The 22,917-nt window shown below is 40.7% G+C and overlaps 1 protein-coding gene across 5 annotated transcripts; it reads left to right on the forward strand.

The window, feature by feature from the left end:
- The first annotated feature begins 1,661 nt into the window (after nt 1-1,661).
- Nucleotides 1,662-22,056, forward strand: LOC134337232 (CDC42 small effector protein 2-like). 5 transcript variants are annotated; one of them, XM_063032075.1, is made up of 5 exons: nt 1,662-1,681; nt 5,400-5,663; nt 6,090-6,194; nt 11,542-11,685; nt 18,588-19,230. In XM_063032075.1, exons 2-4 carry the CDS (start codon nt 5,610-5,612, stop codon nt 11,641-11,643), a joined length of 261 nt encoding a protein of 86 aa, XP_062888145.1. In that variant the 5' UTR covers nt 1,662-1,681; nt 5,400-5,609; the 3' UTR covers nt 11,644-11,685; nt 18,588-19,230. The 5 variants fall into 5 exon arrangements, with proteins under 5 accessions (XP_062888145.1, XP_062888146.1, XP_062888142.1 ...); XM_063032076.1 differs by lacking the exons at nt 1,662-1,681; nt 18,588-19,230 and adding exons at nt 1,817-2,102; nt 21,463-22,056; XM_063032072.1 differs by lacking the exon at nt 1,662-1,681 and adding an exon at nt 1,828-2,102.
- The last annotated feature ends 861 nt before the right edge of the window (nt 22,057-22,917 follow it).

A 22,917-nucleotide genomic window follows, 5' to 3' on the forward strand; every position in this document is an offset into this window, starting at 1 on the left:
AAAATGGCTATACAGTTTGATAGGGTGATAAAGAAGGCATATAGCTTGCTTACCTTTATTAGTCAAAGATGGGAAGTTATAAAGCTCTAGTTAGGCCAAATCTGGAGTGTATTCAGTTCTGGTTATGCCATTAGATGTGGGATAAGGAGGCATTGAAGAGGGTTCAGAAGAACTTTATCATGATGCTGCCTGGATTGGAAGGCAGGCGCGAAAAGGAAAGTTTATACAAACTTGGGTTGTTTTGTCTGGAGTGCCAGAACAGAAGGGAAACATGATAGAAATCTGAGTGGATAGTTGATGTATTTTTCCCAGGATTGAAATGTCCAATACTTGAGAGCATGCATTTAATGTGTGTGTGTGTGTGTGTGTGGGGGGGGGGGGGTTCAAATGGGATGTGTGGGGTAAGTTTTTTTTAACATAGAAAGTTGTGGCCAAGGGTGGTGGTGAAAGCAAATACAATAGAGGCATTTAAAAGGCTCTTAGATAGGGACATGAATGTGTAGGGAACAGAGGGATTAGTTTAGTTAGGCATTTAATTACTAGTTAAATTAGTTTAACACAATACTGTGGGCCAAAAGGCCTGTTCCTGTACTGTACTACATAAAATTCTTTTATATTATTGCACTTAAATAAACAACTTCACATTTTCAACAGTGTGCAATGGTTCCTTTAATTTACCACACAATATTCAAGGCTCAAATTAATAGATTTATGGATACTAAAGGATTCAAGATATATTTCTGAAAGATGAGAGAATTGAAGGATATAGGGATCTGACCCAGAGGAGAGATTAAGGCCAAAATAGATCACCTATGGTCATATTGAATGGCGGCCTACTTCTGCACTTCTTGAATTCTTGTGACTTGTTGTTTATGGTAATAAAAGGGACAACAACAAAAGGAACTGTAGATGCTGAAATTTGGAGCAAGAATAGAATGTTAGAAGAACTCAGTGGGTCAAGCAGAATTTGTGAAGGCAAAGGTGTGTGTCCATATTCAGGTTGAGACCCTGCATCTGAATGAGATGGAAGAGGAAAGATGAGGTAAGATCAGTCCTAAAACATATTGAATGTTGAAAGTGATTTCTTATTTGTCAAGGCTTGCTTAACAGTGCTTTATTTTAAAGGGTGTATAAACGCAATTAATTTTATTTCATTGGTAAAAATGCAAGGTGCTTAGCATTTTGAGTGAAGGGCTTTCTGGATGATTTCAGCATAGTATATTTCTGCAGTGTTTCTGTATTGGTTTATTGGTGGAGGAATCTGAAGTCAAGTTTTAAGATAATACTGAAGGGGCATCAGTGACCCCTAATGTTCTCTTATGACATCATCCGGGTCCCCTGACGCGATCTTAGGGTTCACTGAGAATCGGATGCTTCAGGGCAAGACAGCATTAGGACCCTAATGAGACAGCGATGGCGATCAGAGATTCGTACCTCCCTCTCAGATACTGTGAGGATCCGTTCATGAGGATCCCTAAAATCCAGCTGGTTTAACATACCGCGATGGCCGGCTGGAAAACCGTTGATGTTGATTGACAAGGAATGGACCATTCAGAACAAAGGGAACGGCGATAGTTGCGTCACAATTGGTCAATGTTCATAGCTAGGCGGGCGCTAAGGGCAACAGGGTGGTAAATCGAGCGGCCAATGATTGGGGCTGGCTCTCCACTGGCAGGCGAAGGTGCTAATTTGTGTTTGTCATCCTTGAAAGAAACGGCAATCGTCTGCTATTCTGTTCTTTTTGCTATGATTTAAAGTTAATAGGAAGGTCGCCGCGCTCCGATGGATTGGAACTCCACCGCGCCTTCCACAGCTGTCCATCATTTGATGACGTCAATGCAAATGTGGCGGCGACCCATTGTCCAACGGGCGCAGAGTGCACGACAGACTGCTCTGCCTGCCTGGTCATATTTGGTTCTCTGCAGTGGGAAATCTGTGTGGTTTTAATTGTTGTAGATTGATTGAAGTTATGTACAAAATTATTGCATATTTTTTCCGAGTAGAATTCATTGTTTAAGTAAGTCCTTGATATAAAATAGCTGCGGCCGGTTGAAAATTGATGTTTGCACTGTGACAAACTTGTATTCGTTTCAGTCTTTTAGGTATGTATTCAGAAATAATCCATACAATAGATAATTGACAAGAATTCAGTGTAATCCTTTCCTTAAGACACTGTGTTCCAATGGCTTAGTTGTCCTTCGTATCCAGCAATGACAGGCAACCTGAGTGGGGGAGTTTTTTTTTAAAGTGGAAAAGCCGTTGCACTCTGGAAACTCCACTCTCCGCCTTGGAAGACCGGATGTAGTGGTATGGATCGTTGTCACAAACTGGGGTCTTCCCTGGTTGCAGTAGATGACCACGAATTGTGTGCCTTGCCATGCCCTTTGCTCTTCACGAAGTGTTGTAGAACCGCCTTTTTGCCCGTTGGATCTCACTACTGCGGGAGCTGACTTCAAATGCTAGGACAGACATCTGGTTTAGTCCGCCTGTTGAAGCGGTATACCGGGGTGTGGCATGCAAACAGCTACTTGAAGCAACAGGTGAGAGCTGAGTGTCCGGTGGGGCTGGAAGGTGAGTGAGCTGCTCCAGAACGGACACGATAAGCCCTCTCTCTCACCAGAGGTGCCTCTTCTACTGGACACCCCATACACATAAACGGCAATGTCCATACAGGATGTACAATACGATTCACGGATAACTATTATTGTGATAATTATGTTTCCATATTTGTGAATTTGAAAACTTTTGAAAAGGTAAGAGACAATTACGTTTAATTATAGCTGAACTTTGCCTAAAGTTTCTCGTCCTGATATAATAATTTTAAATTTCCCGTTGCTACTTAAGATGAGTTTTACTGTTTCCACGTGTTAATTGATGTACGCAATTCTCACCGCTCTCCTGCTTTTGTAGTTCAATTACTCAGCCAAATAAATAACTGAAGCAACTTGGTGCACGTGTAACTTAAAAATAAATTGGTTCATTACTCACAGACCATTCTTGTCTTAATATATTTTGCTATTTTAAAAGTACTATACAAGTGCAAATAGTTTTTGATGAATGTAGGCAATGAGATGGAAAGTTACGGAGCCTTTAGAGGTTTTGGTATTGTGATTAGGAACTACACAGATGTTAGTTTGTCATTACTTTCAGAAACTGATAACGCTACCTTGTATTTGCCAAAAATTTTTACTTTTAGATTTCCTGCAATTTGCTACCTTAATCTAAGCATTAAATCTCCTTTAGTGCACACTCTATTTTCACAGCAGTGAAGTACAGCACAAGTGGAAATCCTGATGAACTGAGGTTAGGATCCAAGCAAATATGCAATAAAACATGTTGATGTGGTAGATGTCATAAGATACAGACATTCAAATGTCTGCTTGGCTTATACATCCAATGCCTTTAGTCCTTTTTAATGTACCAGACTTTCCCAATTTACTCAACTCCATAAATTTAGGAAAGCTTGCACTATGACTCAGTGGGTTTATCAAACACATAGCAGAACCATGTCAACTGGATTAGCTAATCCTTGGTTTGGTTGCAATATGAATGGATTTAGTGTTAATCAGGGAAGGTGGATGTGTTGTGGTTCAAACGACCCATTGCTAACTAGTGATTCTGCTGTATTAAGAAGGGAGGGCTAATTGAGCCTGTAGTAGGGTGCCTATTGTAATGGATTTCTGTGTTTATAGGGCAATGTCCAAATAATGAAGAATAACTAACCTAATGAGGTGTTAACCCAATAAAATGGGTTGATCTGAAATCTACAGCATTATTTTAGTAAAGATGGGTGATGCTACTGTAGGATATTGTTTTAAAGAAGTTTGTTCTCTGAAAATCTGAGTTAAGAAATTTGAGGTGGGATCCCAGCAAATGTGTTTGATTTGATAAAATTTTAAGATGAAACTTGCACAACTTTTGAAAGCTAAAAATTCCTACTTGTGAATTCAGCTGATATTGCTGTACATAGAATTGATCTGATTTTAAATGGTTCAGAACACTGGCTTCTCAAATTATAGGGAGAGGAAACTTACTCTAATTTCACAAAGCAACTGACCTGATTCAGCGACTGAATTAGCTGGACTGTGGCTCTTCTGTGTAGTCACCAAATAGTTATGAAAGGATTGTGAACGTTCCACCCTTGTGTACTGGGTTGATAATTTTCTATAATATTTGGTCCAACAATCAGAATTTTCTGGAAGATATTTACTTTAGTGTTCTGCAATGTCTGACTAACTGGGTAGTGACTACAGTGTAAAGCCAGTAACAAATGCTGCAGACTTCTGAGTCATAGGGCAAGCTACCAAAATACTGGTCAGTGGAAAATCCAGTTTCCCATGAACACTGCAGACAGAGATAAATCTCAGTGCCTAACAGTACTTTGTGTCTTGTCCAAAAGATACACCATTTGAAAGAGTTGGCTGTGCAGTATTTTAGGTGGGTTTTTGCTTTGTTTATTAAGTGACTGAGAGCAACATATTATAGTACTTACAAATCATCTGATTTTCCTGCAGTGATGTCCATCAGAGAGGTTTGAAGGAATTTAAAAATAATACTCTATTTACTCTTTTGAATTATTTGAAACTTTTCTGATCAATATTTTATCTTCCTGACCTAAGTTTTGGATTTCCATAGCTTTTTGTATTCCTTTTTGCTGATTTTTCTATTTACTGACCAGAACGTAGTTGTTGCTTCTGGGATATGGGTTCATTATGCATGGCATTTCATTGCTGGGTCCATTGTTTGCTTCCAGCCTGTCTCTTGAGGACATTTGGTTTCCTGCAGATGCTAACACTTTCAAAAATAGGATTCTTGATACCGACTTTGGGGATTTGATTGTGCTGGTGTTCTTTAGAACCAGCCATTATCATAAGTTAGCTAGCTGGTGGCGTAGTGGCATCAACGCTGGACTTCGGAGCGAGTACGAATCCAGCCGGCTCCCTTGCATGCTTTCCATCCGCACTGGGTTGAGCGTCGAGCTAGCAACTCGGCCTCATAAAAATAAGAAAGCCTGCTTAAAAAAGAAAATCGTCATGACGGCGTCCCAATGACACTCAGAGTTAAGGGCCGCCTTTTTCTAATTATCATAGGTTCGTCATTTAGATCAAGATCGTGAGCTGCTCTTCACAAGTTGGTTTGCTATTTGTAGCTCTAGTGTGGCTCTTGAAACTTGGAATTGTAGTTGTAGATGTGATGTTATCTGCAGTGAATCCTGGCCAGGTGAATTCCTTTAGTAACTGGGAACTATAGTTTCTATTTAAATAATGCGGAATAAATTTGGAATTCTATTGATGTCTAATCATGCAGGGCCAAGATAGGTAATCGCAGAAATTAAGCATCATATTGTTTCACTAATGCAAATAATGATATTGTTTCTATCATTTTTATATTGGTTACAGTAAGACTGGTGAAATACAAACTTGCTCCAGCATCGGGAGGAGAAACCTTCAGATGAAAGACCAATAACGAGTTTGCCTGACTGTTGGGCTCTGGCCACGTGTGCACAATCTGAGTGTCGTGTAACATTCACATCACTTGGTTTCTTTAGCGGCTGTAGTTATAGCCAAGTGATTCTGGATTTGCCAAATATTGCAAGATATCGTGTAAGAATGAGTGAATTCTGGTTATGTTTCAACTGCTGCATTGCAGAACAACCAAGGCCCGTAAGTATGCTTTTAAATTAATTAATCCCAGAGTTTAGTTTATTGATTTCATAATGTTCAGAAGTATACTACTAGATTGTTTGGAAAATTTTTATATGCCTTCTATAGAGAAGACACAGAAGATTAGAACAGGGAGATCATCCACTTTTTGTATTCAAGGATGTACTTAAAAGTGCATTTATATTGCCCAGGTTGAGAGAAACCATATGGAGCATGTGAATATTCTGATGCTTATTTATTGTCTTCCATTTTCTTTCTTCTCAGACTAAACTGATTGATAATTGTAATTTTGTGGGGCAAGGCATTTCTAAAGAACCTGCAGTAGACATTATTTATTATTTCTGTCATGTCACTTTACTGCTGACATGCCTGTGTATTAAAGTGTAGGACCACATCCCTAATATTTGTACCTTTTGGTTTTTACAGAAAAGGCGGCGGCGAATAGATAGAAGCATGATTGGAGAGCCAACAAATTTTGTTCATACATCGCACATGGGGTCTGGAGATATGTTAGGGAATCAAATTAACTCTGTAAGTTTCTCTCAGCTATTTTGAAAGGTTACTAGATTTTTTCAACTGTAATTTTGTCTGCTTTGCAATGGTGTGAGAATGAGCAAGCCAATATCTCACAGGCCATAAGAGATCAGTCATAGTGATCTTTTTAACATGTGTGCAGGTCTTCTGTCATCAAAGATTGGAAATTTCTTGTAAAGGAAGGCAGCAACAGCTAAAGTAATTTTTGTTTTTAAGTATTTGTTATTGCTGATTACAAGAGGATCACTTAATTGATTTACAATTCTACTCAGAATTCTACCATAGCAAAGAAGCAGTCCCTTCGGCCCACAGAATCCAAGAACTTCACTTGTTGTGTAAGATGGGTAGAAATGCCCATTAACCGAAGGTAAAGTTGACTTGCCTTTAAGGTTAACTGGTGTAATTTACTAGTATGTCATAGACTTGTACCATATAGAAATAGGCCCTTTGAATTACTGTGTCAAATACTGTGCCTGTCTATAATAATTCCATTTTCTGGCATTAATTCCATATCCTGTTATGCCAGTCAGAAACCCATCCAGATACCTTTTAAGTATTGTTACTGCTCTGTCGTCCACTGGCAGCTCTCACCTAAAATCAATGCCGTCTAGTTTTAGATACTCCTGTTGTAGGGATTGGATTTGGCTATCTACCATATCTATGCCTCTCATAATTTTATAAACCTCTATCATAGCAAGTCAAATAAAGTTTATTGTCATTTAACTATATACATGCATAGATGTAAATAACCATATCATGTATATAGAAAGGAGACAACTTTTCTCCAAATCAGGGTGTAAAGCACAGTAGTACGCGTAACACACAGTAACTCATGAAGGTAAGGATAAAATCTACAAATCAATCACACATAAATAACCAAGTGCATTAATTATTAAATATTCCAAGCTGCAGAATGGATTAACCAGTGACACTTCGAATCGATGCGGCAGGGAGTTCAGAAGCCTAATGGCCTGGGGAAGAAACTGTTTCTCATCCTGACTGTTCTTGTTTTTATGCATTATAGTCTCTTGCCTGATAGTGCAAAGTCAGAGGATGCTGAATGGATGGGTGGGATCCTTAATAATACGAAGGGCCCTGTATATACAGCGCTCCTGATAAATGTCCCCAATGAATGGTAGGGAAATCCCTTTGATCCTCTCAGTTGTTCAATCCTTTGTAGGGACTTCTGGTCTGAAGCTTGACTGCTTCCATACCAGGTAGAGATCCTTAAGTTGTTCTTCTCACACCAATCCACCAGCCGCTTCACTTCCTCTCTACTCCGTCTCATCATTATTCTTGATGAGGCCAACCACTCTTGTGTCATCAGTAACTTGATGACACGGTTTGAGCTGGATCCTTCGGTACAGTCATACATCAGCGACGGGCTGAATACAGCGCCTTGGGAGTGCCAGTGCTCAGTGTAATGGGACTAGAGATGTTGCTGCACACACAGACTGACTGTGGCCTTACTGTTAAGAAGTCCAGTATCCAGCTGCAGAGGGAGGTGTTGAGACCTAATGAAGACAGTTTCTGCAGTATGATAGTGTTGAATGCCAAACTGAAGTCTATAAACAGTCTAGCATATGAGACCCCATTTTGCAGGTGATCATATCACATCTTGGCTACAGGCAGATTGGAAAGTGTATGGTCATGCACTTAGTAGAAGGAATAAATGCATAGACTATTTTCTAAATGGGGAACAAATTCATACATGAGGTGCAAGGGAACTTGAGTCCCAGTGCAGGATTCCCTAAAGGTTAACTCAGAGGTTGAGTCAGTAGTATAGAAGGCAAATATGTCAGCATTTGTTTTGAGAGGGCTAGAATATAAAAGCAAGGGTGTAATACTGAATCTGTAAAAGACATTGCTCAGAATACATTTGGAGTATTATACTGTAAGCAGTTTTGGGCAGGAAGAATGTGCAGGCATTGGAGAGGGACTAGAGGAGGATTAAAAGAATGAATCCAAGAATGAAATGGTTAACATATGAGGAACATTTGGTGGCTCTGGGCTTGTACTTACTGGAGTTTAGAAGAATGAGGGGAGGATCTCATTGAAATCTACAGAATAGAAGGACATCCCTTTAGAACAAATGAGAGATTCCTTCAACCAGAGGGTAGTGCAGCTGGGTGAGAAAGCAGGAGAATAAGGTTGAGGGGGAAAATAACTCGACCATGATTGAATGGTGGAGCAGGCTTGATGGGCCTAATTCTGCTTCTATATCTTATGGTCATATACTCCAAAAGAAACAGATGCAACCTATCCAATCTCCCTTCTAACTCAACCCCTACAACCCAGACTTTGGATGTAGGACAAAGCCAAAGTACCCAGCAGGAACCACAGGGAGAATGTGCTCTACAACAGAGAGCACCTGAGATCCCTGTATCTGAGACGGCAGTGGTAACTACTACATGCCATGGCACAGATAATCTTGGGTGAGCTTCAACCAGCATACAAAAGACAAAACATTAAAAGGAATTTAACTGAATTTCTAAATGGGTATGTGGGAATAGGTATGAGTTGTAGTGTGGGGGACTGACCTCTACTTTGCTGAGGCCAGGAGGTAACTCCCGGACACCACTTGCTTCTTGCCCCTTGAAAAGGACCTCACTTGGGACCATCAGCCAGTTGTGTCCTGCACCATTACCAACCTCATCAACTCTGGAGATCTCTCATCAGCTGCCACCAACCTCAAAGTTCCCTTACCCCACACTGCTTGTTTCTACCTCCTACTCAAGATCCACAAACCTGGCTGTCCAGATCAGCGCACTGTTTCTGCCTGCTGCTACCCCACTGAACTAGTATCTGCATACCTCGACTCCATTTTACTCTCTTTGGTTCAGTCCCTTCCCACCTACATCTGCAACACCTCACATGCTCTTTATATCCTCAACACCTTTCAATTCCCTGGTCCTGATTGCTTTATTTTCACCATGGATGATGCATCCCTATACCCATGTACTGTATCTGCTACCAAGAAGGCCTTAAAGCTCTCTGCTTCTTAACAGACCCAACCAGTTCCCCTCCACCACCACTATCCTCAGAGTGGTGGAACTAGTCTTCACCGTCAACAATTTTTTTTGTCTCCTCTCACTTTTTCCAAACTCAGTGCAGCCACGGGCCCAAGCTATGCCTGTATTTTTGTTGGCTATGTGGAACAGTCCATGTTCCCCAACTCTTTTTGCATTATATTGACTGCATTTGTGCTGCTTCACGTCAATTTCATCAACTTTGCCTTCAACTTCTACCCTGCCCTTAAATTCACTCTGTTTATTTCTGACATCTCCTTCTCCGATCTCCCTGTCTCCATCTTTGAGACAAATTGTCTACCGATATCTTTTATAAACCTACTGATTCACAGGGCTATCTTGACTATACAGTACCTCTACCCACCCTGTCTCCTGCAAAAATGCCATTCTTTGTTTTCAGTTCCTTCTCTGTCACATCTGTTCCTAGGATGAGTTTTCCTTCTCAGAACATGTCACCCTCCTTTAAAGAATGGGGTTTCCCTTCTTCCAGAATTTATGCTGCCCTCACCTGCATCTCTCCATTTCCTGGACATCTTCACTCACCCCATCTTCCTGCTGCCTTAACAGGGAGAGTTCCTCTTGTCCTCTCCTACCACCCCATGAGCCTCCGCCATCCAACATGCCATTCTCTGCAACTTCCGCTATCTTCAATGGGATCTACCATCAAATACATCTTTGCCTCCCCCACCTCAACTCTCCATTTTCTCAGTGATTCCCTTGACTATTTGTTTCCCGCCCCCCCCCCCGGCACATATTCCTACAAGCAGCACTTGCCCATTCACTTCCTCCCTCACCTCTTTTCAGAGCCCCAAACAGTCCTTCCAGCAGAGACACACTTCACCTGCGAATCTGTTGCGGTCGTATACTGTAGCTGGTGCACCTGATGTAGCCTCCTTTGTATCAGTAAGACCCATCGTAGATTGGAGGACAGCTTTGTTGAGCACCTCTGCTCCATCTGCAAAAAGCGGCATTTCTCGGTGACCAACCATTTTAATTCCTTTCCCATTCCTGTTCCAACATGTTGGTCCATGGCCTCCTCTTCTGCCGTAATGAGGCCACTCTCAGGTTGGAGGACTAACACCTCGTATTCCATCTAGGCAACCTCCAACCTGTCGGCATGAACATTGATTTCTCCAACTTTTTGTAATTTTTTTTTACCCTCCCCCTTCCCTTTTCTTCAGTTCTCCACTCTGGTCTCTTGCCTCTTCTTCACCTGCCTATCACTTTCCCCTTGGTGTTCCTTTTCTCCTATGGTCCTCTCCCCTCCTATCAGATTCCTTTTTTTTTCCCCCAGCCCTTTGTCTTTTACATCTCCCAGCTTCTTTCTTCATCCTCTGTCCCCTATCTATCTGGTTTCACCTATCATCTTGCTTGTGCTCCTTCACCTTCTTATTCTGGCATCTTCCCCCTTCCTTTCCAGTACTGAGGAAGGGTCTCGGCTCGAAATGTCAATTTGTTCATTCATTTCCATAGATGCTGCCTAACCTGAGTTCCTCCAGCATTTTGTGTGCGTTGCACTGGATTTCCAGTATCTTGTGTGTATGTAGGAAGAAATCTGTATTTCCTTTTGGACGTTATGGCCATGTCTACCATCCTATTAATGGTTTCTGTGACTCAGCGATCCAGTTCCTCTCCATTTTAAGACCTGGGGCACAGGAAAAGGAGAATTTTTAGAAACTGAACCCTTTGATTCTTTATCTTTCTGAAGTTCCTTGATTATATTCTGGCACCACCTAGCTGTGAAAATCCAGACCAGCAGGTGTAGAATGACATCTTGTCAAAAATAGTTTTGTTTCTTTTTCCTCCCTTTCCTTCACACACACTTTCCTGAATTCTGTTGGATACAGTCATATTCATAAATGGGATAATGCATGTTGATTACTAAGTATTGGGGAGATGCCACTTTAACCTAGTGTGTATATTTTGACAATAGCTTCTACATAACAATCTTGAGGAACTAAATCTTTTCATGCTGAGCTAGAATTGCTCTTAGTGCCTAAATTAAGTTAAAGTATGTGGGTTTAACCTGGTAACTCCTTAAATGCAAAGTGATAGCTTCCAGCACTGTAGAATGCCAGGTTAGCTCTCTGCTCAAATGCTGCAGAAGTGGCCATTCTTGGATCTTTCTTCTGAAGGAGTTAGTGGTAGAGGCCCAATATTTTGATAACATGACTGGATGTTGAACAAACTAAACTGAAAGTAAGAAATACCCCAAGAATAATCAGAATAGAAATTACTCATAAGAATGTTCTGATAATGCAGCATTGAAATAGTAGATTTATCTAATTAATAAACCATTTTTTGTTCTATGACAGTTAAATGATGTATATGGCTTAATGAAATCTAAGGGTGGCTATGGGGACACCATGCCAATTAGTATTCAGACTCTGCATCTCATCGATTCAACAGCAGCATAGGATCATCAGCAACGGAGTTACACAGATCCAGTTAATCCATTAGTAAGTATTGCTGTTACTGTGATTTTGATTATAGAATCAAATAAAGGTTTTATCCAGTAGCATTGCTTTCATGATCGTATGTTACAGAATTTAGACAATCCCAGGAATAAATTTTGCGATCGTAATGGGGCAGCGCTGCCCATCACCGCACTTGTACAGGGACTTTACCAGGTAATCCCTATGGAAGTCTTGATTTACAGCATTAGATTTGAGTCAAAGCTGATGGTGGCACTTTAGACCTGCTATTGGCCCTTTGGATCCCAGTTTTCATGCTGTGATGCCTGCCCTCTGTGCCTATGTCATGGTAAATTCTTGCCTGTCCACAGTAAAATATAGAAAACATAATTTGGAAAATTGCAGACAGTGAGCATCTCCAACAAGAGAGAATCTAGTTATCTACCCCTTTCTATTGCTGCTGCTCCACCTATGACATTCTGGGAAGGTGGAGGTAGGTGGGGAAGGGGGTTGGGTAGAACCATTGAACAGAAACTCAAATGGGTGGGCCGGCCATTGGGATCCTCTGTTCTAACATATGACTCATCTCCTGATACCTTAAAAGCTTTCATCTATCTGCAGGGTACAAATTAGGAATATGGTGGATTACTGTCCATTTAGACCATAGACCATAGACCTAGGAGCTGTGTGACTGTAGTTTTGCCATCTCCAAGAAGCACTACAGATATTCCTGACTACTTCAACAGCATTTCCTAAACTCATGATCTCTACCACCAAGGACAAGTCACCGTGTATGTTGGAACACCACTTCCTGCAGATGTTGTTTGAACCCCTGAGTTTCTTCAGTATTTTGGTTTTCTTTGTATCACCTCCTCCAAGTTGCACTTCACTCCATGACTTGGGAGTCATGGAATCCTATAGCAGTGAAACACCCTTCTGCCCAACATATCCATGCTGGTCATCTGGTCCCCCAACTTCTGTCGATTTAGATACTACTTAAATGTATCTGTATCTGTCTCCTTCAGGCAATTCTTTCCAGATTTCGAGCATCCTGTTGAGTGAATATTCTTCTAAATCTCCCACCTCTTAAACCTGTTCCCACTGGTTATAGGCACCTTTTGCTTAGTCGAATTGTTTCAACAATCACTGTATGTCCCTCATAATTGTGTATAAACCACTCAGGATCCCTCTTGGGCTTCTCTGCTCCAATGAAAACAAATCCAGTCTACTCAGTTCTTGCAGCTGAATTTTAAGTAAGTTGACAATCCTTCATCATTGCTGGGTCTAAATCTAGAAGCTCACAATTCAACAGTAAATGGGCGTACCTTCAGATATTTGGTACAATGGTTCACCAAAGGGCTCACTACCTCTTCAAAGACCAATGGTGAGTTGATAAGGCCTCACTGGCTTTCGGAGAATTCTTTTACTGCAAGAGGCTGTTGGCACTGATATATGTAACTCTTAAATTGCACTCAGCTATACCCAAGTTCTCAGGGCTACGAACCTAGTAGAAGATTGCCTAATAACAACTTGGAACAAACAGTGTGGTCCAGACAGCTGTGATGCTTTGTGTAAACAGCATGGGTATATCCTGCTTTGCACCTGAACCATCAGACTCAGGCTAATGTTCAATTCATCAGGCTGGACACTCACTTTAGCACCCATTCCAAAGGGACATTTATCGGCAAGATACATCTGTTTCTGGCCTTGGCATCACTACACGTAGTTTGTCTTAGCCAGATTAACTAGAGGTTTAGCCAATTCTCTGAATTGCCTTGGTTGTATTAATTTTGAGACTTTTTTGCATTGAGAGTATTTCCCTGGCAGGAACAAAAATCTTCTGAGCTATGGACCCATGTACGTACAAACATGAATTTTTATTTTGGGTTATAATTTTTGTTTTGTACCTTTAAAAACATCAGTTAAATTGCTTCATGGTAACCATTCCCCCAGCCTTGCTTTAGCAATTTTTTAAAGTTAATCTTAGAGCACCATTCTGCTGCTCAGTTTTATTTCCTCTTTTCCCATTTTATTTGGTCATTCTTTGATTTCAGTATTGCCTTTCTAAATTGCTGTGTTAACTATCACTCTCAATTTACCATGTCAGCTTTCCAAATACATTGAACATCATTTGCCACCAAGGATAAATTAAAATGGCATTTTCATTTGCTGATCATGAGCAATGGCATAAGTAGTTTACTCGAGTATAACTTGCTGTCGTTGTTATTGCTATTCTATTTCATTTATTTATATATTGACTGGAATGCTGCATTGTAGTTTTATTCTTTTCCATTTAATTAATGGCCTTTTTAAACGTTTAACATTATTCACTTGCACAATGGCCGCTCTGGTTTGACCCTGCTTTTACTTGTTCCTGTTAATGAACCGTGAATCGATTGGTCTGCCACTAATGAGCCAATCCCTGCGAAACGCTCCTTTTTTAAAACTTCTCTCCGTGTGCGAAGCGCTGTCTCTCTTTGAATTGATTTGTCCGCTGCTAACTGATGGCAGTAGTGAGAAGAGAGCATGGCCTTGGTGGGTGTCCTCTGATGGATGCTGATGTGCTCAGTGGTGGGGAGGACTTTACCTATGACGGACTGAGCCGTATCACTACTTTTTATGATTTTTTTTTTCCATTCAAGGGCTTTAGTGTTTTCATTCCAGGCTGTGATACAACCAGTCAATATACTCTCCACCACACAGAAGCTTATTAAAATTTTTAGATGTCATACTGAATCTTCACAACTTCCAAGGAAGTGGAGGCACTGCTGAGCATTCTTCATAGTATTATTTGTGATACTATGACAGATCCTCTGAAATGATAACATGAAGGAATTTAAAGTTGCTGACCCTCTCAACCTCTATTTCCCTGATGAGGCTCATGGGCCTCCAGTTTCTTCCTCTTGATGTCAATAATCAGCTCTTTGATCTTGCTGCCATTGAGAGACAGGTGGTTGTTGTGGCACCTCTGTCTCGTATCATTGCATCTATGATTTCATTTGCTTAAGACCTATACTATGGAAAATCCGTCCATAAACCCTTTTACCTCTCTTTCAAGGCTCTGCCTAAACCCAATCTTTTACCAAGCTTTTGGTCATCTTCCTACGTGGCTCAGTATCAAAATTTGTTCATTAATGCTGCTGTGAAGCATGATGGAATATTTCACTGTGTTAAAAGATTGCTGTTTTAGCTGTGTTTTTTTTCCAAAAAACTTCTGTTTAATTATGTTTTTATTAGCTTGCTTGGCCCAGAGTGATAGTGACCTTGTCATAGCCTGACATGTTCATAATTCATTTTATGCTTTTTCCTCTTTCAATCTGTTATTATAATTATCTTACTGCACAATACTTGACAAGTTGGCATGTAAGCAGGAATGTATTCCTTTTATTACTCAGTCAACAAGTAAAAAGCAATCATTGTATTCTCCGATGATTCATTTACAAATGTAGTTTATTCATAGTTACTGAGCCAGACTGATCAGAAAGGTTTGGTTCTTGGATTCAATTCATGGTCTACTAAACTGACCAATCACTGTGGGCCATTATAATTAGTTTCATCTTATCTAAGATGGAAGAGAACATAATCAACCAGAATTTTTTGCCCTAGTCAGCAGCAACGATGGAATGTGATCTTTCATAACTATGCCCACATTGCACTTAGCAGCAGCTTTTAACACGTAGCTGTATGACTCTCCTTTCAGGCATATCTGTTGACTTGCCACTTGGGATTGCAATCACATGGCTCCACTGTACAAAGACTCTTCCCTACCCTTTTATATCTATCCTTGGGCCTTATCACTGTCACTGTTTACAAGAAAACAACAACATTGTATAGATCTATTCTTGCATTGAAGGTGATTATTTGTAACTCACTCAATGCCTTAACTGCCCCTGAGTCCAACATTCAGTCCTGGATGATCAGAAATCTTTCAGTCAAGTATGTGGAGTGCTGAAGACATTGCTTTTGAGATATGTTACAAATTGTTTTCAGCAAATTTCTCTCCATCCATGGCCACTATCTGAAGCTAAACTTACAAAACTATTTCTTAATTTGATTGGGAGGTGACCTTCTAATCCCAAATACATGCATCCCCAAATTATGAAATGCATTTCTTGAGAACAGAGCATGAAATCGTTGGAGGATTTGCTGGAGAAATAATGCAATGGCAGATTTTAAAGCAGTAATGAGTGTGGAGGCATGTTAAATGAATCAGATTGATGGTGGAAGGCAAATATTAGACAATTTTTAAATCCATTTATGTAATGTGGGTGTCGCCAACTAAGCCAGCATTTATTGCCCATGGAGAAGATGGTTTGACTTGCAGTTCTGCCAAGGAAATCTGGTGGGAGATTGATAAATGATTTTAGATGGCATTGTGAGGATGATTGGGGAAGAATTATTTCAGTGACACGAATTTCAGGATGTTGGGCAGAGACATGAGAAAGGAGCTGGCCAAAGGTGGTTGGAAGGGGTCACTAGCAGGGTCAATAGCAGAATAATGGCTGGAGTTTTTGGGAGTAATTTGGAAGGTGCTGGATATATACACATCCCAAAGATAATGAGGTATTCTAAAGGGGAATGATGCAACCGTGACTGACGAGGACTCAATGCCAATGTTAAAGCAAAAGAGAATGCATATAATATAGCAAAGATAAGTAGAAAGTTTGAGGATTGAGAAATTTTTTTAAAAATCAACAGAAGGCAACTAAAAAAGCCATGAGAGAAAAGATGAAATATGTAGGTAAGTTGGCCAATAACATAAAAGAGTATACCTAAAATTTTTCAGGTATCTAAAGAGTAAACGAGGTAAGAGTGGATATTGGACTACTTGAAAATGACAGTGAAGAGGATGTAATGGGGGCAAAGAAATGGTGGATGAACTTAAATATTTTGTGTCGGCCTTCAATGTTGAAGACGCTAGCTGTATGCCAGGAAGTGAGTGTTGGGACAGAGGTGAGTGTAGTTTCTATTGCTAAGGAGATGATGCTTGGGAAGCTGAAGAGTCTGAAGGTAGATAAGTCACCTGGATCTGATGCACTACACCCCAGGTTCTAAAAGAGGTAGCTGAAGAGATTGGAAAGACATTAATAATGAAGTTTCAAGAATCAATAGATTCTGGCATGATTCCAGAGGACTTGAAATTGCAAATGTCACTCCACTCTTCAGGAAGGGAGGGAGGCAGAAGGAAGGAAATTATATAGGCCAGATAGCCTGACCTCAATGGTTGGGAAGATGTTAGAGTCCATTATTAAAGATGTGGTTTTAGGATTCTTGGAGGCACATGGCAAAACAGGCCACAGTCGGCTTGGTTTCCTTAAGGGAAAATTTTGCCTAACAAATTTGTTGGAATTCATTGAACAAATAACAAGCAGGATAAACAAAGGAGAATCGATGGATGTTGTTTACTTTGAATTTTTTTTAAAAAGGGCCTTTGAAAAGATGCCACACATGAGGCTGCTAAACAATATAAGAGCCTAGGGTATTACAGTAAAGATACTATCATGGATATAGTATTGGCTGATTAGCAGGAGGCAAAGAGTGGGAATGAAGGGATGCTTTTCAGATTGACTGCGGTTTCTATTGGTATTCCATAGGGGCCTGTGTTTGGACTGTTTCTTCATGTTGTATGTCAAGGATTTGGATGACCGATTGATGGCTTTGTGGCCAAGTTTGCAGATAATACAAAGATGGGTGGAGGGGTGGGTAGTGATGAAGAGGCAGGAATACTGCAGATTGGGAGAATAGGCAAAAAAGTGGCAAGTTGAATAGGGAGGTTCATGGTCATGCACTTTGGTAGAAGGAGTAAAGGTATAGACTGTTTTCTAAATGGTGAGAAAATCCAAAAATCAGAGGTACAGAGAGACTTGAGTCCTCGTGCAGGATTCTCTAAAGGTAAACTTGCAGCGGTAAGGAAGGAAAATGCAATGTCAGCTTTCATTTTTAGAGGACTAGAATATAAAAGCAAGGATGTAATGTTGAGGCTTTATAAGGTATTGGTCAGACCATACTTAGATTTGAACCGTTTTGGGCCCCTTATTGAAGAAAAGATGTGCTGGCATGGGAAAGGGTCCATAGGAGGTTCACAAGAATGATTCTGGGAGTGAAAGGCTTATTATATGAGGAGCATTTGATGGCTCTGGGCCTGTACTTGCTGGAATTTAGAAGAATGGGGGGGAGGGGGTGGAATCTCATGAAACCTATTGAATGCTGAAAGGCCTAGATTGAGTGGATGTGAAGAGAATGTTTCCTTTGGTGGGGGAGGTGGCTGTAGAGGCCAGGTCACTGGGTTCATTTAAGACAGAGGTTGATAGATTCTTGATTAGTCAGGGTGTGAAAGGTTTTAGAGAGAAGGCAGGGGAATGGGGTTGAGAGGGAAATGGATCAGCCATAATGAAATGGCAGAGCAGGCTCAATGGGCTGAATGGCCTAATTCTGCTCCTATGTCTTATGGTAATCTCTTGCATATATTAAAGGTGCTGTAAAATACAAGATTTAAGTATAACATTCACTCTCACTCATACACATTTTGGGAAGTGCCTAAATGTCAACAATAGATTCATTTGATTCTTGCCTCACCCCTGCCATTGATATAAATCTGTGTTAAGAACTGGGGTCTAAGGAAGGGCTGGCAGCAGAGAGTCCACAAACAACTGTGATTGAAAGATGTTCTTCTTTGGCAGTTTAGGTCCTGAACAGTTTGGTGAGTAGAGAATGTTTAGTTTGGGGGTTCCCAACCTGGGATCCACGGACTCCTCAGTTAATGGTAAGGGTCCATGGCATATAGGGTGGTAACCCCTGCATTTTGCTTAGTTTGGATTACAAATAATGAAAAATCAATGTACCTGTAATCCCGTTATGCAGATAGTTCATGATGAATTTGTGTGCTTATTGGTCTCTCAGCCACTTGTATTAGACATGTGTCTTAAAGTACATCATCTCTTTTTCAGATTCCTGGTTTCTTTAAAGTGTTCTTCTGTAAATCCTTGATTCTTCAAAACTATTATGCCAAAATGTTTTGATACAGTTATCGAAGGAAAAAAAACCTGTGTTAAAAGTTCCTGCACTCCTTCCAGTGGAACTTGTTGCTCCTAATACAAACTGAAAGCGCATTGATGAACTGCGCTTCAGAAGTAGATGATACAATCTCCATATTGGTTAGGTCACTCAAAGTGGACGTTTTTTTTTATTCATGACTATTTACATTGTTTTGACTAGCAACAATTTTTGGAATCATAATTGCCAATACATAGTTGAGAAATAAAACTTTTTATCAGCTCTCAAATGCCTGTATAACCATATGGAGTGATATTTAAGTTTTGTGTTCTGTGTTTAACTTATGGGTTCTATATTCAGATCTTTGACAGCATAATTTTTCCATATAGAATTGCAACTTAAGTGAAATATTGGATGTCCAATGACTTGATAATGGGAACTAGTTGCTTAAATTCATACATGTTTTTGCAAATATTGTTTTTAATAAAGTAATAAATTCAAGATTGCTTAATGTATTTCCTGTATACAAGTGTAAAAGAGAATGAAATAATTGTTACTCTGGATCCAATGAAGGGCCAAAAAATAAAGATTTGAACAAAAACAATATTAATACATAAACAAGAGGAAATCTGCAGCCGCTGGAAATTCAAGCAACACACACGAGATGCTGGTGGAACGCAGCAGGCCAGACAGCAGCCATGGACAGCATTATGGATGCTATCTGGCCTACTGCATTCCACCAGCGTTTTGTATATCAATACATAAGATAGCTTATATGCATACAGTTCTATGCAGAAGTCAGGCACATGCAAAAAAAATTGTAAAGTAAAGATGCTTTCAAAATAATGAAATGAAGTATCTAAATCTCAGAAAATTACTACAGAGCATAAAGCAATAAAAGACTAGATCAACACATTGGTGTACCTCTGAAGTGGAAATAAAGCCAAGAACCTACGCACTGAAGTACAAGGACTGGAGTGCTGAACAATGACAGCAAGTGCTCTGGAAGCATGAGTTGAAATTTGAAATTTTTCACTCAAACAGGAGACAGTTTTTTTTCTGTAAAAGAGGTGGAGGGTGCTACAGCAAAGTACAGTGGAGGTTCCCTGCAGGTTTGGGGCTTCATTTCTGCAGATGGAGTCAGTGATCTGGTCAAAATTAAAGGAATCCTCAATGCTGAGATGTACAAGCAGATTCTCATCCATCAAGGAAGTGTCTGATGATTCTCAACTTCATTTGGCAGCAAGAGAATAACCCCAAATGAATGGCCAAGGTCACAAAGAACTATCTTCAGCAAAAAAGAACAAGAAGTTCTGTAACAAATGGGATGACCTCCATCATTGAGGCTGTCTGGGATTTCCTGGTGAGACAGAAGCAAACAAGACAGCCAAAGTCTGCAGAAGAACTGTGGCAAGTTCTCCAAACAGATTTCTTATAAAACTACGCAGCAGTGTACCTAAAAGAATTGGTGCAGTTTTAAAGACAAAGGGTGGTCACACTAGATATTGATTTGAGTTAGTTTTTCTAGGAGTTTGATATTGGTTGCAGTTTCCACTGCTGTGCCACCTATGTGAAAGGAGGTGTAGTGGGGTGAGTTTTCCTGAAGTCCACTAACTACCTCCTTAGTCTTATTGACATTAAGGAAGAGGTTATTTGCCTGGCATCAACCCTCAAGCTCTTCCATCACCTCTGTAGACCATCTCATTGTTGGTGATGAGTCCCACCACTGTCAAGTCATTGGCATTAAATCACTTGATGTTGAGATTGCTAGGTGTTTGACCGTGCAGTCATGTGTGAGCAGAATGTCAAACAATGAGCTCAGCACACCACCCTGGAGGGCTTCCATGTTGAGGATGGGGAGGGAGGAGCGGTTGTGCGTCCTGACTGTCAGAGGGCTGTTGGTTAGTAAGTCCAACACCCAGTTGCATAGTGGTGTATTTAAACCAAGGAGTAGGAGTTTGTTCACCAAGGCCTGTGGGACAGTAGTCTTGAATTCCAGAAACAGCATTGTGACGTAAATGTCCATAAATGTCCTTGTTTTGTAGGTGTGTCTGTGACAAGTGCTACAGCATCTGTCATAGAGCGGTTCTTTTGATAAGTGTATTGGTAGGTGCCCAGTGTGGCAGAAATGGAATTTTTGATACAGGACTATAAGGCATATGAGTAGAACTAGGCCATTTAGCCCATCAAGTCTGGTCATCCAATTTCACTCCTACCATCTAATCTCCTGCCTTCCCCCTGTCAGTCCTTGACTAATTAACAACCTATCAAACTCTGTCTAAATACACCCAATGACCTGGCCTCCACAACTACCGTTGGCAACAAATTCCACAGACTCACCACCTCTGAGAAAAGAAATTCCTCCTCTTCTCCATCTAAATGGACATTCCTCTACCGTGTGACCTCAGTCCCAGACTGCCCCACTATAGCAAGCATCCACTCTAACTAGGCCTTTACACATTCGATAGGTTTCAATGAGATTCCCCCTTATTCTTATAAATTCTAGCGAGTACAGGCCCAAAGACATTAAACGCTCCAGCAGAACCATTTCTACTGATAGGAGAAAGGCAAAGATGGGTTCCTGGTGCCTTAAAACCAGTCACTTTGGACAGATGGGACTCATCAGCCACTTGGAGAAGAAAAACTCTCCTCTCAAACCTCTGCTGCCTGGTGGCTGTACCCTCTCATGGGGAAGGCTTGGGGAATAAATCCCAAGGAAAAATCCAGAGCTGGGGTCCCTAAGGCAGTACTACATTGAGTTCAATGCTGACTGGCAACTCTTGTGACATTGCTGATGCCAAACTATATTAGTCTCTGCTGTTCCTTTAGATTCATCAGCTGTGTGGAGAGGGGGAGCCTGCTGCATGGGCACCAGCTTGCTCTTCACATCGTAATAGCCTGGCTTGCATATCAAGTGGACAGCTAGGATGCAACATCCATGGTCAACGCCAACCAACTTGCAGAGTGAAGACTTCTCAGGTTGCCTTGTTGGAATTACTGTTCAATTTATACCTTGATTTTTTAAAATTAAAATTTAGTGCATTCCACTTTTGGTGAGTTGTTTACACAGCTTTAGACTTGGAATAAAATTGTGCATTAGGTGATACTGATCACAGTTGTGTTTGGATTCCCATAATTTAGCAAGACCAATAAAATGTGATTGGGATTGTAAATGTAGACAGCTGACAGGAGAGGAAGAAAGTGTGGAGGGGTAAGGACAGGCCTGGGAATTAGAGGAGTATGGTGAACAGTAAAGGGGCTAGGTTGAAAATGGCATCACAATTTGAGCAACACACACAAAATGCTGGTGGAACGCAGCAGGCCAGGCAGCATCCATAGGAAGAAGCAGTCGACGTTTCAGGCCGAGACCCTTCGTCAGGACTAACTGAAATAAGAGATAGTAAGAGATTTGAGAGGGGGAGGGGGAGATCCAAAATGATAAGAGAAGACAGGCGGGGGAGGGATAGAGTCAGGAGCTGGAAAGTTGATTGGCAAAAGGGATACAAGGCTGGAGAAGGGAGAGGATCATGGGACAGAAGGCCTAGGGAGAAAGAAAGGGGGAGGGGAGCGCCAGAGGAAGATGGAGAGCAGACAAGGAGTAATTGTGAGAGGGAAAAAAGGGGGGATAGATAGATAAATAAATAAATAAGGGATGGGGTGAGAATGGGAGGAGGGGCATTAATGGAAGTTAGAGAAGTCAATGTCACAATTTGAGTTCTGTTTTGTTGATGGACTTAAACCAATATAAACCCTAATAAACGATTAGATTGTGTTTGTGCAATTGTTCTATTTTGTACTAGTTTAAATGTGGTTAAGCCAAGTTTAACTACAAGCTTATAGTTTTGTTTAACTGTGTTCTTAAAATATTGATTAAAAAAATACATATACGTGTGCGTACAACCGAAGTATCCCGCCACTATTTGGATCAGGTTTTTTTTTTCTGTGAAGAGCTATACTTCTACTAGTACTAGTCAAGGTGTTTATTGTCCAAAGAGGATCACACTTCATATACAACCATCGTCTGGAAATTGACGTTTGTTACTCTTAAGCAATCAGTGAGTTAATTTGCTTGGTGTAACAACACAGTTTCACATGTGTAAATGTGTAGTCACCGTATAATGTGTGAATTTGTGCTGCAAAGTGACTGGGACACTGCATCAAGAATTCTGGACTTTGAACTTGTGCATTGCTCCACTTTACCTTGGAGTTCCAATGCAAGGCAAGATATCAATGATTATGGAGGGGAAAGCCACACTCTCCTCTGTGTCTTGAGTTGAGAGAAGT

Source organism: Mobula hypostoma, chromosome 24 (genome assembly GCF_963921235.1).
Source record: "Mobula hypostoma chromosome 24, sMobHyp1.1, whole genome shotgun sequence".
NCBI lineage: Eukaryota > Metazoa > Chordata > Chondrichthyes > Myliobatiformes > Myliobatidae > Mobula > Mobula hypostoma.